Source organism: Cavia porcellus, unplaced genomic scaffold (assembly GCF_034190915.1).
Source record: "Cavia porcellus strain 051 isolate PalLab524CR breed Dunkin Hartley unplaced genomic scaffold, mCavPor4.1 scaffold_1, whole genome shotgun sequence".
NCBI classification, from domain to species: Eukaryota; Metazoa; Chordata; class Mammalia; order Rodentia; family Caviidae; genus Cavia; species Cavia porcellus.
Window position 1 is genome coordinate 137,946,165 of NW_026947484.1, and position 22,352 is coordinate 137,968,516.

Sequence of the window (22,352 nt, forward strand, 5' to 3'; positions counted from 1 at the left end):
TGCGCCGGGGCAGGAGGATCCCAAGGGGCCGGGCCGGCTCCGCCCGGCTTTGGCTCCCTCGGGAGGGCCGGCCTCGGGGCGGGGGCAGGGGCGGTGGCGGCGGGTGGGGGCGTGGCCAGGCCGAATAAGAGCGGAGGGGGCGGCGGCCGCACGGCTCACTAGGTGCCGCTGCCTGGGGGCTGTAGTGACCGTGCTGCTCCTGCCGGGGGCTGCCCACGCCAAGGACCCGCCTCCGTCGCCTCTTCCACCGCGCAGGTGAGTGCACAGCCCCTTCCCCTAAAGACTCGAGGATGCAGCCCGGGGCTCGGGGAGCCCCGCGCCCGGCCCTCGGGGGTCTCTTCGCACCGGCGCTGGTCCGTCCTTCGCCGAGCGGGAGCCGGACGGGAGGTGCGCACAGGTGCCGGGACCCGGCGCCCCTTTCCTCTCCTACGCCCGTGATCATCCGCCCTCTCACATCCCGTCCCCGGATGCGCAGTCTGGCGCGGAAGGGAGCTGCAGCCTCTCCGAGTCTGCGGCCGGGGTTTGGCAAACTTCAGCGAGTTCCCTCCGCGAGTCCCGCGGGCCGCGCGCCAGCCTGACGCGGGCTGGGCGGCCGACTGGGAGAGATGGGCGCCTCCCGGAGCCGGCGGCGACCCCAGGAACCCTGCTGGCGCTCGCGGTCTCCGGTGGCCCCTGTGCCCCCGCGGCGCGCACGCCGTCGCCGGCCGGCGGGGAGTTGGAATTCGGCGGTTCCGCCACGCGCGGTGGGGCAGCTGGCGATCTGGGGCTCGCGTCAGGCGGGGGAGGGCAGGGGCGCTCCTCAGGACCTGGGTTTTCGAGAGAGGGGCGCAGACGCTTTCTGAACTGTCCTTGGACTCACGCTCGTGCCCTGTGCACACGGTGAGCTGCAGAGAGACACAAGGGAATGACTTGTGCGCCTGGCGTCTCTCGGAAACTTTCGAGAATGCGGTGTCTGCGAAACCTGGGTCTTACCCTTTGGGGATTGAAACTTGCTTACCGCGTAGGCTAAAAGCCAGGGCGAGTCAGTGGACTTGGATAGCGGGGCCGCTGGTGGCTTAAGAGGCGCGGCTGCCCCAGGAGGTGTCGCAGTTGGGAAACTTGGTTCGCGCAAACTTAGAAGCGCAAGGAGCAAGCTGGGAAGGGAGCCTCAGGACTCGGAGCCTGAAGCTCACAGATCCGCAGCCTGGACACCTAAGTACAGGACGTCGGCGGGCTGGCGAGGAAACCAGACGTCGCTCCCTGGAAGGAGGGCGGGCTCCGGGGGGGAAATGCCTGGCGAGCTTCCCTAGAGCAGACTCCTGCAGCACGGCTGTCAGCGTGGGATGGTCAGCGTGGGATGGTCAGCCTCCAGCCAGCCATCCCCCTGAGAACACTTGCTCAGGGTTTTGGCCGGTTCCCTAAGGGGAACCTGCTTCTTTTGAGTTTTTTAAAAATGGAAGTATAACATGTACAACATCTAACGAAGTACTTACACACTACAGTAAGCTTTCCTAAAAACTACGTAGTAATCATTTGTATTGTGACCACTTAGTAGTCCGGATATTTGGTAGGTGGATTAGGAGACTGAGCCAAACCGGGAAACAAGGTTAAGGTTATTGATTCCTCCTGAAGTAGATTCTTCCCTGCCAGGCAGCCCTAGGAGTGGGGCGAGAGAGTGGCCGTTGTTGGCTACACTAAGCTTTAAACGTGAGTTAAGTTGGCAGGACCGTGAGCCAGGAAGCAAGCCAGGCTGCTGAAAGGTTGGCCAGAGAGCTTACCAAGAGCTGCACTGTGCCTCCAGTCGCCAGAGGTATTATTGGGGATTGAGATCTGCCACGTTAGACCCTGCAGTTAAAGAGGGTGGAGTGGGGACTGACTTTTCCTTTCAGGGAAGCAGTCTGAGCTGGACCAAGCAGTGGTTCTGTCCTTTGACATTCTTGTTTGTGAAAATGGAAAACTTAGTATTCTTGGGGTCATGCTTAGTTTACTTCAGATAGCTGAAACTTTGTTTCTTAAGATATATTTTTTAGCTTTAGAGAACATGTATTGTCAAAGAGTTTTTAGAAAGGTGACTTTGATATAGTATTGTATATAAATGTTCAGGCAGTTGAAAGGGAGATATCACCTAATATCAAAGCTTCTTTGTAGTTTTTTTTCCTGCTTAGAAACCTCTCATTGTTACAAAACAAAAATTACTAATTTCGTAAGTGACTGTAATGTATGCACATAGAATCAACAACACTCTTTGTGCTTTCCTCCATAGTAACTATCTTATATCCAGAAATTAAATTTGTATAAATCTGAAGGAAAGGATTTTCTCTTGGCTTGTTTGTCAGAATGATTGTGACTTAGGTCCAGCATTAGGGACTTTCCCCTACCTAGTGTTTTCAGTATACTTTGAATATGACTAGCCAGGAGAGTACAACCTGACTTCCAGCTCCCTCCCCAACCTCAGTCTCCCAGCAGTACATATACTTACCCTTCATCCCTGAGTGTTCAAGGCCAGGGGTAGATATGTACATTTTGCACTGCCCCTCAGAGACAGAGAATTCCTTCTCAATGTCCAAGGAATAGCTCAACAGTACAGATAACTTAAAAGTAAACTGTAGTACCCTTGTTCTCCCAGGTCAGTTAACTAGATATACTTGATACAACATTGAAAAACTTACTGCTCCTTGTCTTGAATCTTCCTCTTTGCTATGTTTTGTTGGTGGAATTAGTCACCAAAGAAAGGCAATCTGAGAGCTGCAAATGAATCTATCAAACTATTTTTGCCATATGAGAGAAGTTGCAAAAGTCCAAGACTACCTGCTTAACTTAAACTTGTGTTGTTGGGTTTCTTGGTTTCCCTCTCTGCCATATTGAGCTGCATCTGTTACTTTGTATTCATGTTTGCAGTCTGAGGTGTTGCTTAGATAAAGGTATTCTGACTAGATAAAATCTTTTGTTGTTTTTTTCATTGTCATTGATAAAACAGGGCAATATAGTAAAATAACTTTCTACCACATTAATGTTTAAAGTATAGTACATTTGGCGTGAATTGTATCATGCCCCATATTTAAAGAAGCAGGCTACTGCTCCTTAAAGAATTGTTTAAATCTATTCAAAGACATCAATAAAGTCTATCCTTTGGGATATTTCCAAGCTCTGAAGCCTGTCCATCATTTTTTATCCATTTTGAACACACATTATAAGGAACACACTTATATTTGGAATTTCAGTGTTTTAGAGAAAGCATCTTTATGTAACCCACCTATGTATGGAAAATTTATGAATTGTTTTGAATTAATGCCCTTTGTATATCTGCCCCCTGTGGCTTGTGTTAGAACTGTTTATAGAACTTCTTGGAACAGCAGGAAAAAGCCAATATGAAGAAATAATTGCTGATGTTAAGCAATTCTCCCTCTGTGTAGAATGTTTTTTAATTGCAGAGCATTTGAGAGTCTTGGTTACTATATTGTGTAGCATATTATTTCTTGGATAACAGTGACTCAGTAAGGAGTTGAGTGTTTGGTAAGCGGTGGTTTGTGCCAGGTGCTGGAGACCAAGGGAATGGTATGTGAGTGGAGCTGGGCTGCTTTAAGATGCACTCAGAGAACTCAGTTTTCTCTTACTTCCCTGGCATGTGGGTACCAGGAAGCCAGGATCATGGAGCCCACGTGCTTGCTTGGAGCATGGCCTTGCACATAGAAGGCACTACTGTGAACTGGATGCATGTTCTTTGGGGATCTCTGATTTACACTAATTTACATTCCTTATGAAAGGGGGCACACTTAAAGTAGGTGCTCTCCTTATGGGCCCATGCACTCAGTGGAACTTTGGGGATCCAAAGCTGCCAGCCTACAGCGGAAGTATAGATTTGGAGCTGCAGTGCAGTGACTGCTAATTGACCAACAGCTGAAAGTCCTCAGTAGAGCTCCAGCCGGGCTCCTTTGTGCGCTTCCCCTCTTCCCACAGCAGCCTCGCCAGGCTTGCTCAGCCTGGCTGCCTCCATGTTCGCTCAGTTGCTGGTTCTGCTGATTCTTTCGTTTTTATTTTTTGTTCCCTACTGTCATTGCTGACCTGGTTTCAGGGCCTGTAGACTGTAGCTCCATCAGAGCAATACCAGGCTCCTCATTCCTGACAATTCTATGGAACCAGATACCTCAAATACTAATCTAACAGTTCTCAGGAACTGCCCATCCCCTGGGGATCCCTATGCTCCTCCAGACCTGCCACTTCCTGACTGTCCTTGACCTCCCTTGCATGTGTATTCCCAGCTTTCCTACCTTACCTTGTGGAATACATATGCAGAAATTCAAACAGTGAGTGGCTGTTTCTTCACTGAACTTTATTTTAGTACAGATTTGGGCCACTGGTACAGACTTCTTACCCATCTCCTCCTGACTGAGGGCTCCCTTATTCCACACCTCACCTCTTTACAGTCCTTTTTGCACATTATTTTCTAGTTTTGAAAATTTTATCTTCTATTGGATAAGCACAAAATTCTATATCTGTTCCCATATTCTGCCTCCTGTAAAAACATTTGCTGAAGAAAATTAGCCATGAATCTCAAAACACTCTACCTTCATTGGCTTCTGTTGCCACTGGCTTCTCTCACCTTGTTTAACCCCTGTAAGATGCCAGTAGAGATAATCCTCCTCCAGCCCTGGCTGCATATCGCTCACCTCGAAGATACTCTGTGGATCCTGCCCTCTGTTTGTCATGATGAGAGACAAGCACTAGAACTCAGATGTTGAACAGTTTTGGACAGCTCTGTATTTCACATGGCAAAATTATATGGGGGACTGTAGTAGAAAAAATAGGATCCAGAGCAAAGATGAATCAGATACTAAATGGGTACCTGTTGTGTGTCCAGGTGTTTGCCCAGGGCTGCTCAGTTAGGAACCAGCACACTGCTGAGTCCTGCAACCTGGCCTTTTGTAGTCTTTATGTTCACTTCTTCTTGCCTCTTAGATTATGGGGAGACCCATAATACACATATATACATAAAACACAACAAATTAGTTCATGCTGTTTGATACAAATGTAAGAGGTAAACTAACTTTCTAGTTGTCATGTGAAAGAATAAAAATAAGTAAAATTAATGTAAATAATAGGTCTATTTAACCCACCATATGAACTACTATCATTTCAATCAATATTTAATCAGTATAAAAATATGAAGAAGATAAGTATGCATTCCTTTCTCATACTCTGTGAACTCCAGTGTATATTTTATACTTAGAGTACACTTTTGCCTGGATGTACCATATTTCAAGTGGTTAACATATGGCTTAGGGCTCCTGTTTTGGAATGAATAAATATTCCATAATATTTCACTCTCAATATCTGATTTTACATTCATGGGAAACAAGAATTAATCCAGAGTTAGGAAAAAAGAATATGAATCTCAACATAAGATCTTTGTCTCTTGCGTTTACTTTTGTCATAAGCTCCTGAGACAGTACTCAGAACACAGTAGGAACTGAGATATTTGAATAAGAAAAAAAAATTCAGTTCATTGCACCTGGCTTGTCAATAATCCTGTAAGTCAAACTTGACACCAAAACATAGGACATTTGATTCCTAGTCCAGTGCTGATTTCTTTACAGTATCTTAGAGAATAACTAACTATAAAGTGATAGAAGATTTTCAGTAAATTATGGATACAATCTTCTGAGACTGGTAGGGAACCTGGATTCAATATATCAAAATTTTATCAAAATTAAAACATCAACAATTAAAATTTACCAACATCCAAGAGGAAGTAACTTTCAAGTTACAGATGTTTATGCAGTGTCTAAATGACACCACACTATTCAATAAAGGCTAATTTAATGATAATCATCTTAGCAATTTATATTCACAGCTCATGTAACTCCACACATATAAGGTACCAAAGGTGGCTTGGCCACCTAACACAAAGTTAGTGCAGAAATAAGTTCCACTTTTGATGTTGCTGCTTCATGTTAATCCCACTCACCCACATTTCTGCCACTTCCAATTATTTAATGTCAGAGAGATGAGTCATTCAGGCTGCTGCATGCTCAGCACCTGGAGCTCAGGTACCTACTGCGTGAAAACCTGTCATGCAAAGCAAAAACCCAAATGGGCTATGTGTGTAATTAGCTTCTGGACTGAAGTTAGGGGAAGTTCACATGGATTTGTGAATGGGGTGTGTGTAAGTGTCTTAACCGTGATAAGTGCTGCATTTGAGGAACTAAGCTTGCTTGTCCCCTTCCTGATAAGGCCCAGGGATGCAGCTTGTGACAGTGACTTTTAGCTACTTTTAGCTGACTGAAGTCTTTGTTTTGGGCAGCTGACAGCTGTTCAAAGTTCTAAGCTGGAGTGTTATGTTAGATAGTAAATTAGGGTGTGGAAATAACCTTTGATAAAACCTGCATGTTGTGTGCTCCTAAACCTGGATGGTGACATAGGCATCCTTACAGTAAACACTCTCCTCAGGGAATGCCTTATGTTTGTCAGTCTGGTCCATCTCCAAAACAAAAAGACCAGTTTGGGGCAGATCTTTAAATTAGTTTAGACTAGTAAAATTTCTAAATTTCTTGACTTAGAATGTTGGGGGCAGGGACAACCAAGTAGCAACAAGTATTATTTCAGTTCAGTTTGTATAAGGCTGATGCATAGGGGGAAATATCATGGACATTTTTGCTTAACTTGCATCTAAATTTGTCTGTGTTTTGATTTTACTGTTTACATTTGCAGCAACTTAAGGATATTCACTTCAGTATTTTGCTGCAGAGGCACCTTTGTTGAATGGTAGTGTTTTGATTCTGTTTTGCGCTATTTTGCAGCCTCAGCATAAGTTCGTCCAGCCTTATCTCTCCATCCACACTTGTGTAGGCATTCTGTTTTGAAAGGTGAGAATGCGCTTCCTGTTTGGAGTCATCTTCGGGCGGTGCCTGTGTACAGAGCTCAGTCACTGATAACCACTCAGGCTGTGTGTTAGCATCAGCAAGAAGTGAGACTTGGTGATGGTTCCTTAGACTCCAGCAACTGGGTGCATGGTAAGGCAGCACCCAGTTTTGCTCCCCACACCGAGTTCAGTCCAGAACTTTGCTGTGAGAATCAAACCAATTTTTTTTGTTTTACACTAGTAAACATCAACGTGAGGTGGTTGGAAGGCTGCTGGTAAGCCTGAGAAGATAGGTTGAGGTCTACAGCTGAATGTCCTCAAGCCATTGAGGGAGAGGAGGAAAGCTGAGAGCTGTAAGACTCTGTCCCTGACTTACAAATGTTTTCCCTGGGTATAATGTTCTGGCACAGGGCAGTTATTTCTTTGAACTGAGGTGAAATGAGTCATGGGTATTTCGTAGAACAATTGCAAAAATAATTTCTTGTGAAAAAGTTAAGATAGAATATATTTTATTGTTTTCTTAAAAATAAAACTGGGCTTTGGGTGTAGTGCAGTGCTTGGCTAGCATGTATGATACCCTGGATTTGATCTTCAGTACCACACACAAAAAAAAACTGAAGTAAGCATTATTTTACTGGTTCTGTTGCTTTGGAACAAAACTCATCTAAACTCTTATTTCATGCATAGGAAACACATATAGCTGAGGATGGTGGTACATGCCTATAATTCAAACACTCTGGAAGGCTGAGGCAGGAGGACTGAAAGTTCTAGCCTACCTCTGGCAATTTAGGAAGACACTGTTTCAAACTTTAAAAAGGACTGGGGAATGTAGCTAGTGCAGAAGGCCTTGGATTCTATCCCCAATATTGGAAGAACAAAATTGTTTGTAAGTACCTGTGTTATGTGCAATTTTTAAATATGTTTGGGAGCTATGGGGGAGCATTCACAATGTGACTTCTTCCCCTGTGGTGGGGTCAGGTCCTGTTTGGGGGCTGGCTGTTGCTAAACAACAGCTTCCTCAGGTTGTTCTTGACCATAGAAAACCTCTGGCCTTCAGGCCCAAGAATTCAAGTATTAGGAGGGGATTTCTCTTTAGATCCATATCGACCCTGGGTTTTCTCTTTTCTACCCATGTATCTGCTGTCGTATATTGGAAGCAATGTGACTGATGTCTAAGGGCATTCCGAGTGCTTGGCTCTTCTCTCAGGTGAGAGAATTTTATGGGTCTAACTATGTAGATGTGGGGATAGGGACAGGTGCCCAGTCTTCAGCTTAGCATTTATATGTTTGTGCATTCTAGGCTGTTACTGTTTTCAGTTTTCTCCCACTCTCCTTTCTGGACTATCTTTTGGGGTCATAGTAACTTCTTAAAAATTAATTTCATAGTCAGTTATGATGGCACACATCTGTAAAACCAATAACCCTTTGAGACTGAGGCTGGATAGCAAGTTCAAGCCAAGCCTGACAATTTAGGACCTTAGCAAGACTGTGTCTCAAGATTTAAAAAAAAATTTTTTTTTAAATAACAGGCTACAAATTTATGTCAGTGTTGGCCCTGAATACCCTATCTGCTACTGACAACAAAACAAAACAAAACAAACAAAACCCCCCTACCTTTCTGTAACTCATTGAGTTACAGGGTTCTTAGATGTGACAAGGTGGCCCTCCTTGCTGTTGGGAGTGTCCTGTTCTATTCCTATACCAACAACTAGCACTCTTGATCCAGCCTTCAGAGTGAATCCCAGTAGTTACCCCTTCATTCCTCATATTTCTAAAAATTTTCCTATTATATCATTTTTTCCCTCTTACTAGTTGTCAAACAGGCTAGGGACCTAGTTGCTCCCACCAAGATGTCTCTGTCCCACACTTGCAGAAGTGAGCATCTTAGGCTTTCACCTTAGCCACCTTTTTTCTAAAATGTCAGCATTAATATTGGCATATCTTTTGTCGTGTGTATCTAGAGATCTCTGCAGTGCTGCCCCATCCGCTCATAGATGGGGCTTTTTGGAGGCAGCTGGATCTTGGGTGTGGACTATGGATTAGGGTATGTGATAACTAAATTGGTTTAGCATATTTCTGGGTATACATAATAGGGAGCCCCTCCCTAGGTATAGGTTGCACCAATCAATAGGCTTATAGCTGGGATGGAAAGTAAAGGGAAAGGTGAAAGGCACACGATTGCACTTGCTGCCTCCTGCTTACCTGCCAGGTTCTCCTCTGTGATGCTCCTCTGCCATGCTGCCCTGCTGTGGAGTCAGCCAACTGTGGACTGAAACTTCTATGAACTGTGAGCTGAAATAAACCTTTTATCCTTTAACTTGTGGGTATCACTGTACTTTGTCCCAGCAATGAGGAAAGTAACTAAACAGTGTGTATACTTAGTTTCTATTGTGGCTCCTCCTTCCAAGCTAGATACACCCCCAAATCCATAGTGACTGTGGGGGAGCAGGTTTCTGTTCTGACAGCTTTTAACGTTAATACTTCAGTTCCAAACACTTCTTCCCTGCCTTCAGCACCTGCCATCTGGCCCGTATTACCCTGGATTAGGTAGCCTCACCCCATCTAGCCAAACTTCTTTCCTGTCATATTACTTAAAAATCTTCATATTTCATTCCTTTTATTTCTGCTGCTGATGCCTCCTTCCCAGGAAGCCTCTCACATAATATTTCTGGCACTTACCAGCAGTGTATCTGTGAGAGTTTACAATTTGCATCTCCTCTTTCTTCATTTGAAATGGAGGTTCCTCTTTAGGGTGTTTGGAGGAATCAAATGGACTGATGCATGTAGAGCCCACACAGCATTGTCTTGCAGCCTATTTGGGACGTTATCAAACAAGCTAAACCTCCAGTCACATTTAGTGTTCCCTGGACATGACTATGGCTACTGCTATAAAAGCACCTGAAGGAGTCTTGGCCAGAAACCTGAGCAAGAAGTAGGGAAATTAACATTTCCAGAAGGACATGGGCAGAACCAGAAGATGTTTATATTATGATGTAACTGATGTCCTTTGATGAGTGGAATTTTATACATTTTGTGGTCAAGAAATTGTCATCCCCTGATTGTCTCTGAGGGGCTCCTCTAAGCCACCTTGATATCTTTTGCTTTACTGCTTCACTCAGAAGCAGGTAGTAAAGGGTGATGGACTCAAGCTTTGCTGTTGGGTAGGGAAAGAGGCAGTGGAAAGGGAAGGTGTTGCTGATAAAGGTTGGCGCCATGTTTTGGTTTGCATTGGTCAAATCTTTATGATAAAAAAAGAGCCCTTTAGTAGCAGAAAAAACTGGTTATCCAGTGCACAGATGGGTTCATGACATGTGTTCATTAGTTTGCCCTCGTGCCCGATCTACCATAGCACCTTGGCTTGGTGGAGAGAGTCACCAGTTTGAGTTGAAGAGTTGGGCTCAATTCACCTTATTTTTTCCGAACCTTATTAATTTGAGAAATAGAGGCAGCTGTACATTTCTCAAGATTGTGAGAGAGCGTTAAATAACTGACCTGGGGAGGCCTGTGCTAAGGACTGTTTCCTTCACTTTTACATGTACACTTCTTCACTTCTCCTTGTACAAATGAATAAGAAACAGGCCAGGAGCTGTGGTTCTGCCTCAGTCTACTCACTAAGGGAAGAGGCCGTAGGAGATGGTGAAGTGTATTGCCGTCACTTGAACTGCTGCTTAAATTCTCTTAAGTTTTATATGCAACAACATAGTCTCTTTTTACTGCAAGAGAAGGAGACGAGATTGTGTGGAAGATAACGCAGGAACCCCAGAACGTGGATTTCCTCTTGGCAAGGAGCTAGGGCCATCAGGTATCTGTGTCTCACACACACATGTCTCTTAGTTGCACTAGTGTGTGTCCAGGTGTGGTCTATAGCTCATGAATGGCTTCTACCCTGAGCTGGAAAAGTCTTACTAGGGAGACAGACATTTTTGAGATATCATCCAGAAACAGTGAGAAGGGATTTTGTAGCCAAAGGAATGCTGAAATGTGTTTGCATTTGTTTTTGTAAACTTGCAGTAGGATCAGAAGAAGAGAATGTTGTTCACTTGCCTCTGGATGGAAGATCTGAATAACTGAGGACTTCTAGTCAAGTCCTGTTTTTTCTCAAACCTTTTAAGAGCTTTCCTGTTAAATATCACAAATACGTATTATCCTTAACCTCCTGAATATAGGTCACCGCAGTCCTTAGTATGGCCACTTCACATCAGAGCTCTTGGAGAGCTTCTAGGTCTAATGCCCACTACAAAATGGAACCAGTGCCTGTTGGAGCTTAGACAGGCATGCGGTTGCCATCATGTTGTCAGTACTGTTATCTCCAACTCAAGCATCTGCCCACATGCTCACCCCAGTCTCCTTGTGCTTTCCTTTTCTCTGAAAACATTGTTGCTGGAGTTAATTTGCTGTCTAGGGATCTATGGAACATATTCTGCAGAACTAGAAATAGCTTTCTTTTTTTTTTCTTATTAAAGTATAAAAAAAAGATTAAGATTTCACCAAGCTCTGTCATGAGCAGTGGAAAATGTTAAAGCAATGACAAATGTGATGTTAATCTTTGCCAACTTCCACTGTATCAAAATACTATGAATCTGTTTTTCAGATACTAGTTTAAATTTACTAGACTTCAAAGTAGTTTGTTTTTCAGCCACTATTTTGTTAGTGACTAGGATTTGCCTTTAGCTGGGGCCATTCATGAGTTGGGAATGTTGGTTCATGAAATTCTTTTATATAGGGATTATATCAGTATTGATTTAAAGCAGTTAATTAATACTAAAACTGTCAAATTAAGCTGCTCTAGTATATAATCTGAGTACTAAGGCCTGCATCTTGTATTTATTTCTCATAATACTATGTTTGTTCAAATAACTTGAAAATATATGTTTACTATTAAAAATTATTTACATGGAGGGCCAAATGGGGACATTTTAAATAAGCACAAATGACTTAGGCTTCTCTAGTGAGCTAAGAATTAATACAAATTAAGTCTAAATGTAAACATTCAGTTGACTCACATTCTTCATATGTAAATTCTGGTAAATCAGGAGAATTAAAAATCACACCAAGAACTTCTTGGCATTTGTCCATGTCTCTTGCTGTGCTTTTATATTGACTCTTTTTCTCCAAACGTTGTCCTTTATTCATATTCATGTGAGAAGTTGGCATGAAAGATGCCATCCTCAGGTATCTTTGATTTCTGAAAAAGTAATTACTGTATTTATAAAGTTCCTGCAATTGTTGTCAGTAATCAAAAAAAGCTATCATGAGGGTGGCTGTAATGTGTTTGAAGGGAGTAAAATGTAGAAAACATTGTTTGGTAACAAACATAGAATGGGGCTAGAGGAGGTGGTTTAACCATTATTTTGAGAGTTTTGGTTTTTTAAGTATGTAAGTAGAAACTTGACCAAAAGATGCGCTAGAGGAAAAACACTCTCTCTTCCCTGCTACAAAGACCTGGAAGGAATGCTTCCAAGTGTGTTTGATTTTTGGCGCATAGTAATGGGAAAGGGGGTGGGAAAGGGAACTAAAGAATCTGAATAAGTTGGCTGTTCAAAGCAAGGCTCATACCGAAAAGATTTTAGAATTTGGATCATGAGATTTTAATTTTCTTTTATCAACAACTAATGCATGAATAAGTCCCACATTACAAGGTTACAACATGTTTTCTTTTTCTCTGGTCCCCCAAACTGGAGTTAGCATTTGATGCAGGCTATATTGTTCATAGTATATCTTTCCAGAGATTTTGCATGCTTTTATAAGAATAAACATTTACACTCAGTTTTGTACATGCTTTTATAAGTTTTTTGTTTGTTTTTTGATACCGGGGATTGAACTGATGACCTTGCACTTGCCAGGCAGGTGCTTACACCACTTAGCTAAATCCCCAGCCTGCTTTTCTAAGTTTTGACAAGTATCTCACAGTCACACAGATAGAGCAGCCACTGTGTTGTTGAACAAGTGTACATATTTGTATACAATTAGAAACATTCGCTGTTTAACTGTCTTCTGTTGAGGTTTATTAGTAATTCTTCAATGAATATTTCTGTATAATTGTGAGTGTACCCAGAATATGAACCTTGAAATAGAATTGCTGTATCAAAGAGCATGTCCATTTAAAGTTTAAGAGTCTCACATTGTACTTCAGAGAGAGCCCATGGGCAGAGTACAAGAGGCACCTGCTTTCCCACACATCAGACTTACTGATCTTGGCCAATACTGTAGGTGAAAATGTTTCACTGAGGGCTCAGTTTGCCTCCCCCATTACATACGGTTAAAGGTGTTACATATCTGTGCTACTGTTCACGTTTTTGCCTCTTGTCTGTTGGGTTTTGGTATTTCTGATTTGTAGGAGCTCCTTATTTATTAAGGAAATAACTACCTAATGTTACAAATACTTTCCTACTTTTGTCTTCTAACTTCTCTGAAGTATTTTTTTACCATATAGTCACTTTTATATATCAGTTATCAGTTTTTGTCACTTTTAGGTTTTATACCATTTAAAAAGGGCTGTTTACTGTGTATGTATAAAGTCTATTTTTTTTCTAGTACTTTTAAAGTTTCATCCTTTTTTACTTAAGATGTTGATCCAGCCACTTTGATCTTAGTTTGTCATGATAGGAAGCCACCTTTATTTTTTTCTTTTTAAAATCTAGATTAACCATGCAATGTCTGTATTTTCTTTACCCTTTTTCTATACTTCCTTCATTATGTACTCTTCTCCTTATGCATTTGATTTTATTTCTAAACTTAAAAATTCTGTCCCAACAATTTGTCTTTTTTGTGTTAATAACATGCCTTTTGTGATACCTCTATTAGGCTAATGTACTTAGTCCCTATTTTTTCATGATTTTTTGGGTGCTTTTTTTACCCTTCTTCACATTGGAACCTTATACATTCCCTGGCTGAAGTAAGTTCTAATTTTGAATCTACTATAAATTCACAGGTTTTAAGATATATAAAAATTCTCACACATTTACTTTTAATCCCCAAAGGAAAGAGTCTTAGTGTCCAGATCCCTATCTTCAAGACCTATTGTGTTGATATCACATAGTGGTCCTGACTTTTAACCCTGTGTGACCTTTTTAAAACATCAGTGCAAGTATCCCATACACTGATAGCAAGGTGACTTTTCTGTCCCTGTGTGACCTCTCATTCTCGTATCTTACATATTAGTCTTGAAAGTACAACAGGCAATCAAGAGCATCGAGCAGGTCGTATTTTTGTAGATCAGCCAACATATTTGACTGGAATCCCTGTCACCAAATCACACATAATCTAGCTGTGTCTCAAAACAAAGCTAGAACCTACCTTCCTATAAAGAGAGTTATGTGAGACATAATGTACCATACTCTTCATAAGAGGGGCCACAAGGAACCACTGAGGGTCCAGAAAGCATCGGAAAAAAGAGAACTCTCATGTCTCAAATCTGGTTTGAAACTAAAGGCTATCCATAGCAAACATAAAATATTACATCATAGACTTTGCTTGGTATCTGTAATTTAGGAGTGTCTCGGATTGCATAGGGCTTTTAAGAGTGTCAAAAAAGGATAGAGGGTCAACTTTTATTTTCTCATTGACAGCTTTTTTTTTTTTTTTAAGCAGGCGGAATACTCATCCTTAGATGAGTCTTCCTAGAACCTACTTTGATCATGGTATTAAGCATCCCATTACCATCTGAGTTGGTTTTTAATCCCTTAATTTAGATCCTGAGTTAGGGGTACCATGATATGGCTTGAGGGGAGGGTTGGGGACCACTGGACACCTGCCATTCCAGCTGCATGCTGCTTTATTTTCCTCAACCCCAGCCAAAAACTCCCATTGTCTTTCTATTGACTTTTGTTCTGTACCCACAAGTGAACTCTCCTGTGGCCTTCCCGTTCACTCAATCAAGGGACTTCTCTTCCGCTCATGTTCCATTTACTTCCTGCTTGTAGAGCCATATATACCATATGAAAGATGCCTGGATTGACATCTTTTGATCTTATCCATCTTCACTAAGGGGAGCTATTAGCTCAGTTTTGTATGCCCAGCAGTGTCCTGATTCTGTGGGAATCCTGGCACTGGAGCAAGACCAGAAATCCATGTTGGAACCCCAAGAGAATGCATGCTGATGTGCATTAAAAAACAGCAGCTTCCAAACAATGAAACTGCATCAGGATGGATTTTGTCTGTGTGATAAGTCAGAAAGCACAGAGGTGGCGAAACTGGTCACAGAGAAATGTGAGGACAGCAATGTGACCTGTTGTTTTCAGCTTTTTTATTTGTCTATCTAACATTAGACTTACCTGTGTCCACAGGTATCTTAGCTTTCTAATATACCAGTATATGGTTTTATATATTAGGATTTTTATAATGGGGTTTGCAAAGATCTGTTGCATCTCACTTTTTGAGAAGTACAACATAGTTGAAACTTACTTTGGATACTTCATGGTTCTGGCAAGTGAAGCATGAGAAGCAGTGTTTTTCTCCTAGTACTCAGTGATAACTTTATTTTCTTCAAGTACCTTCATGGAGCTCTTTTTCAAAATACGGTTGAAACATTACACCACTCCAAGGAAGTTGCCAGGTCCTGCATAGGGCATCCGTGCTGGAGGGCTGGTTCCACTCTACAGCTGAGCTAACCTTTGGTTGACCAGAAACTTTGTCCTGTATGTGGCTTCTTGTTTCTATCCTGAATGACAGAGTATTTGTTATAAGACACATGTGATTTATAGGGGAAAGGGACTTGGGAGTCTTTCAAAGTGAATGTACAGTGTGCTTTGTTTTGGTAGAAATGGTCAGATTCCAAAATCTTGGTGAGGTTGCAGCATAAAGTGGAGAATTTGTCTTCTTCAGGGAAGGGAGTGTGTGTGTGTGGGTGTTGTCTAGGTATCAGTTGAAAATGTAGTTAGGGAGCCAGCAGCAGAGGAGGTAATTGATAAGTCCAAAGAAAACACGGCAAGTGAGCAAAACATACAGGCTCTGTATTTTACCTTTTTCCTCTTCTTTTTTAAATAGGCTCTTTCTTGATTGAAAGTGTGTTGAGGTTACTTGGTTTAGTAGGGTTGTCTGTATTCTCTCACACAAAGCAACTTGATCTCTCATCCCTCACAGACCAAACAAGCAAAATGATAGCAGAACCAAAACTGACACAAAACAATGTCATGACATGATGCAAACTGATAGAGTGAAATTTGAGCATTCATCCTTACTCTCTGTGTTTACATTTTCAACTTATTTAATTTTCATAGTAGCACCAAACTGCAGGTGCTATGACAGCCACTTCACAGGAAAATGTTCAGGGGTGAATAAGCATTTACTCTGAGCTCTGTGAGCTGCTTTGCAGTGTTGAAGTGAATCCTAACTTTGTTTTTCACCCCTCACTTGCAGTTTTCCTGGCCAGAATATCCCCACAATGGCAGAGGAGAGCAGCAGTACCCAGGACTGTGTGTCCTTCAGTGTGCTCAACTGGGATCAGGTTAGCCGTCTGCATGAGGTCCTGACCGAGGTTGTACCCATTCACGGACGAGGCAACTTCCCCACCTTGGAGATAACCCTGAAGGACATCGTGCAGACTGTCCGCAGCCAACTGGAGGAGGCAGGCATCAAAGTGCAGGACATCCGACTGAATGGCTCTGCTGCTGGCCATGTTTTGGTCAAAGACAATGGCTTGGGTTGCAAAGACCTGGACCTGATCTTTCATGTGGCTCTTCCTACAGAGGCAGAATTTCAGCTGGTAAGAGATGTGGTTCTGTGTTCCCTTCTGAACTTCCTGCCCGAGGGTGTGAATAAGCTCAAAATCAGCCCAGTCACTCTGAAGGAAGCGTATGTGCAGAAGCTGGTAAAGGTCTGCACAGACACAGACCGCTGGAGCCTGATTTCCCTCTCCAACAAAAATGGCAGGAACGTGGAGCTCAAGTTTGTTGATTCCATTCGGCGTCAGTTTGAGTTCAGTGTGGACTCCTTCCAAATCATCCTGGACTCTCTACTTTTTTTCTATGACTGCTCCACCAACCCTATCTCTGAGGACTTCCACCCCACAGTGATTGGGGAGAGTGTTTATGGGGACTTTGAAGAAGCCTTTGACCATCTGCAGAACAGACTGATCGCCACCAAGAACCCTGAAGAAATCCGAGGTGGGGGTCTTCTTAAGTATAGTAACCTTCTCGTGCGGGATTTCAGGCCCACGGACCAAGAGGAAATCAAAACTCTGGAGCGATATATGTGCTCTCGATTTTTCATCGACTTCCCAGATATCCTCGACCAGCAAAGAAAGCTGGAGACCTACCTGCAAAACCACTTTGCCGAAGAAGAGAGAAGCAAGTATGACTACCTCATGATCCTGCGCAGAGTGGTGAATGAGAGCACCGTGTGCCTCATGGGGCACGAACGCAGGCAGACCCTGAACCTCATCTCCCTCCTGGCCTTGCGTGTGCTGGCTGACCAGAACATCATCCCTAATGCCACCAACGTCACCTGTTACTATCAGCCAGCTCCTTATGTCAGCGATGGCAACTTCAATAACTACTATGTTGCCCACCCTCCAGTTACCTACAGCCAACCCTACCCTACCTGGCTGCCCTGTAACTAACCTTGAGACCTGAGAGTTTCCTCGGTGGGAACCCACTAGGCATGTGCTCTTGAGTAGGGGAGCCTCCTTTTTGGGGTAGGTGTTTGGCTTTTAAAGGAGAACTCAGCTCTGATTCTGATTTTTTTTTTCTTTGTGTACCCATTGGAATGGGTCTGCAGTATACCATGAGCCAACCCTAAAAAGACCCATCTTACAGTGCCACTTCAGAAAATGTTATAGGAAGTGTGGCCTATCCACATCTTTCGAAGATAGACATCCCAAACATTAGTGCCCTGGGATTTGAGCTCTGGAATCATCAAGAGTGGAGAAATTGGGGACCAGACAAGAAGTGCTAAGCCTCTTTTCTTCTCACCTGAGCCTAGAGTAGGCTGTGTTGGGCTACATTCTGGTTTTTAGCAGTTACCTGGAAGTTGTACTGATATTTCTCTTCTTGTGTCAGTTTTAGTCAGGCAGAAAATAACAAACATGAGGGTACTTTTGTGACTTAAATTTTGTTCATGGGGCTAAATTGCTTGTGTCTAGTCCCTGTCAGCAGAGCTGAGAATTTTCTTTCATAAATAAACCAAAGTCAGTAGCTGGAGATATGGTTGAAAGTGGTTTATGGTTTAGAAGCTGTGCTATCTTGAGAAATTATGAGATACTGCTAAGAAAAAAATGATCTTGTTCTTGAAATGTAACTTGAAAACAAAATAAAATGTGGAACATAATGCTAATGTAGAATTGTGGTGGAGGTGGTGGTGGGGGTGGTGATTGTAAATAGGAAACATGAATGTTCTTCTTTTCTTCTTATTAAGAAACTCTTATTGAATGACATCTTTTCCCCCCATTTGCTCTCTCACGAATGACCTTTGTGTTGCTCTTCCCAAGATTGTGTTTGTGTTCACTGTTGTAACTGACATGAGGGTCTTCCCATGTTTTAATTGGAAACCCATTTTGGTAGGATTCCAGAGATGACAAGCTGTCTTTCTGGAGTACTTTGGCCATTATCTGGTTTGCTTTCTTGTTGCTTTTTAAAATAGTGATTTCTTTCTCCAGGTATTTATGACAGCCCCTGGATTTGGGTATTTAAGTAGAACAGAGTGACCTGTGGAATTGGCTTAGAATTTAACCACCTGCCCCTGTGCTCTGTGAAGGTAGGGGTTTAGCATTCAGTCTGGCCTTGTGTGCATTTGTAGCTACCAAGGTGCTTTGAGATCTTTCCAGTGTATTTGGGAAAGAATTGAGTGAATGAAGAATGATCTTCCTTATTTGGTAGATTTGACAATATTTGTTTATATTCTGCACTTTAGAAGGAAAACAGTGTTAATCTCTGTCTAAAGCAAATTTAGTCAGTGGGAGAGGGCTCGGCTACTGTTGCTTTTCCCAGTAGATTTAGATAAGGGATTTTGTTTTGAAACTTTTTGTGGGCTCTTTTAGAAAGCATTGCTTTAGAGTATCAGGGGGAAATAGTATTGCCGGCCAGTTTGGTTTCTAGTCAAATCCATTCTCTATTTTGTCCTGTGGCCGTAAAAATCCAAAGCCCTGAATGATTGTTTTCTGTTCATTTTAAGCATTGATATTATCTTAATACAGAGATACCTAGTAGAAAATGTGTGGTTGACCTTTTTTGTAAAGATACATTTTCAGGTTTCTTCTGCAATTTCATATCTTGGCCCCCTTAAACAAGATTGAAACCTAAGGTTTAGCTTGTTCCCATATCGCTGTGTGTTAGGTGACTAGAAACCTCTTTTGTGTAACCAGCTCTTATTTCTCTGTGAGCCTTCGTTATGTTTGAATTCACTGGCTTTGTGATGAGGCCAGTTCTGTGAGAGGATCTGAGGTGTTACAATTTTAGCGGGGGTGGGGTAAAAAGTGATCCCAACCTTAAAAATTATTTTGTCATCCATGACTTTAAAATGCTGCCCTTGTGGTTAAATGACAACATATTTACAGAAAAATTACAGATTTGTTTAAGCAAAGCTTTTTGAAGTGTAATGAAGCCATAGCCAGCATAAGCACTGGGTAACAGAAATCAGTATTGGTTCTACTTAGAAGGACTGGGGACAGATGCAACATGGGAGCAAGATATTATCTAAATCAAGTAATTAAATTTCCAGTTTGTCCTTGGAGTTCTTTGTGCTTATATGTTTGGTTTTTTTTTCTAATCTGGAAAGAGTCCTCCTTTGATGAGGAAGAAGGCAGACATGGACATTATAAGAACTTTCCTGCTTTTGAGTTCTTTAGTACCGTTGTATGATGGCTGTCTTGCTAGTCTTTTACCCAATATTTTTTGTCAGCCCTGCTATTTGTGAATGGCTATGTGTTCTAGAAGCATCAGGGTAAAAAGTTGCACTGACCAAAGCTGCACTTTTAAAACACAGCCCCTGTACTGGTGGTGTCTTCACCTGCTCCGTGAGCCTTTTGCCAGCCTCAGAATAGGCCAGGTAACCTTGAATTTCAGACATCTGGAAGTTCTATCTAAAGCTGCCTTTCATACTGCACACACAAGCACCAGACGCCCTGAACTTGTACTGCATTCAGTGGTTCCTTATTTTTTGTGTGTGTTGAGTAACATGAAACCCTGTAGGGGCAGAGGGCACTAAAGTTCAAGGACAGGTTCTAATCTAAATTTAAGCAGCCTCATTTTCTGCAGGACTCAGAACTATTTCGTGATGCCTTTTCAACCAGCCTTGTTTCTTGAAGTCAGACTGAGCATCAGCAGGATGTAAAGGGGACCCTTTCCCTTCTTGTTGGTAGAAAAAACACACACTAGAATCCTGGCCTTGAATTTTAATGCCATGCTCTGTCCAGCATTAGCAATAAGACACTATTCCTCACTCAGTATTGATGCCAAAATGAAACTCGCTGTCACCAGCACCTTTGCGTCAGAATTTCTGACTGCATGTGGCCTGTGGCATGGTTCGTACATGGGGACCTGGCAGATGGGGCAGGTTGAGGAGGGAACTTGATGCTTGGTTCCTGCTAGTTATGTGGTTTGGCACTCAAGTTTTTGTTTTTGATTTCATTTTTCCTCCGGTTTGATTTACACTGAAGATTTGAGTCACAGCAAGCTACGTTTGAACCTGTGCTGGGTGGTGATGTGTTAACAGTCACATTGCTGAAGCCCTGAGCCTGAAGCTTATCCTTTGCCTCCGACCTGTAGCACTTTTGTAGTAGGTTAGGTTTTTAACTGATATTACTTAGCTTTGGGAATGGTGCCACTCAAAAACAACTTCCAAACTTTGAGAATAACTCCATTCTAGTGAAGTGCCTGTTAGTGGTGCCTTGTTTTAGGATGCTGTTACAGCTTTGGCTCCAACATCCTCTTCCAGAGAGTAGAGTTAAAGTTAATCAACTGTGAGAAGAAATCCTGATACTCACCAGGGCCATTACCTTCTGGGTATCTGAGTGAGGCTGTACACTAGGGAAGTCCCTCTGTGTGGATTCTGTACATTGAAAGAACTTCCAGTTTCCAAGGTTAAGATTCATATCCTAAATCGGGCAGACAGTGCTTGCTTCAGCAGTACACAGACTATACCTGGCAGACATCACAAACTTACAACCGACTTACAACATATTCCAATTCAACCAACTAAACTCAGAGGACCAACCGAGATGGTTAGAGGAGAGGTATTTACAAAGACCTGGCAGCTTTTTGGACTAGTGGAAAGCTCAAAGGAAAGAAAAGGCCTATTTTGTGTGTTAAAGTGCCTACATTGTGTTTACCTATTACTTTTTTAAAAATAGTTTAAGTGTAAGCTAAAGATAATGCTTGGAGTTCTGCATGGGATATTGAGGGTTGTTGAAAATTCTCATGTGTGCTTACTGGACAGGAAGGTGAGATGACATCCACTGAAGAGGAAGTAGTTAACATGGATCTAATCATTTTTTAAAACTTAAGCTAACTGATTTTTTAAGGGTGAAATTTAATTATCCTAAAGCAGCTATTCATATTCAAATTGATATAGAAAAAAGTGAGATACTAATTAGACTAAATTGGAAGATCTTTTTTCTATATTTGCTTATCTTTGAAGTACTTTTTTTTTTTTTAGCATGCCCAGGCTATGTGGGTTTCCTCTTTGGTAATGGTCACTCACCTTATTCCTTAAGCAGATGAGATCACCTGTCAATGCAAATGTGTTAGAACTTGGTGAAATAAAGCTTTTGAGTGTGAAATAAAGGTATATTTAAAAATTTTAAAAAAGCTTTGTCAGTTATGCTTATTGCTTTGTTTCTCTTCAGTGTGAAACTCATTTCAGGTTTCAGGAGACATGGAGATGAACAGTTATTACCACTTCAACCTTGGATCCTGTTCTGAAAGGTAGTGGTCTGGGTGGTGATGGTGAGGTACACTGGAGTCCATAAACCCCTTAAGTGTCCAGCTAACTTAAACTAAGCTTCATTGTGGACCTCAGTCTGTTGGTAATCCATACTGCAGGATGGATCTTGAAACATGTCTTCACTGGCATCCAATGTGACCCAGTGTTCTCAACCCCAAATCTCTTTCAGTAAGAAAACCAAATAACCCCAGCCATACTATGGGCAGCTACTACCAGAGGTTCCTCACAACTCCTAAGAAATGTGGGTGTGACTAAGAATATCTGGGAAGCTGATAGATATTTGAGGGTTGTGAAGAGAAGCTGTAGACCACTGGTGGTGAACCTCTGGTGTGTGTGTGTACCATGGTGGGCTGTTTGTTATCACTGAAAGCTCTCAGAAATTTCCCATCACTGCTGTAGACTGTGTGTACTGATTCCTTACAGCCACTTTCCACCTTTCTAAACCTCCCCCTCATTCTGGCACCTTCCAAGATCTCTCTTCTGGGCTGAGTTCTATCATCCAAGTTCTGTCATCTTCACTAATAAATTGGTATCATTTCCTGTAAAATCCTTCGGCTTTCGATCAGAGTGCTGCTGCTCTTATAAGCTTTTCAGTCGAAGGATGAGCATTCTCTGCAATCCAAAAGGGGTAGAACCT

General features: G+C 42.4%; 1 protein-coding gene across 1 annotated transcript; it reads left to right on the forward strand.

Moving 5' to 3' along the window:
• The first annotated feature begins 88 nt into the window (after positions 1-88).
• On the forward strand, positions 89-21,579 carry Tent5c (terminal nucleotidyltransferase 5C). The gene is made up of 2 exons (XM_003479266.5): positions 89-255; positions 16,196-21,579. The coding sequence occupies exon 2, from the start codon at positions 16,221-16,223 to the stop codon at positions 17,394-17,396; it is 1,176 nt and encodes a 391-aa protein (XP_003479314.1). The 5' UTR covers positions 89-255; positions 16,196-16,220; the 3' UTR covers positions 17,397-21,579.
• Positions 21,580-22,352: the final 773 nt, after the last annotated feature.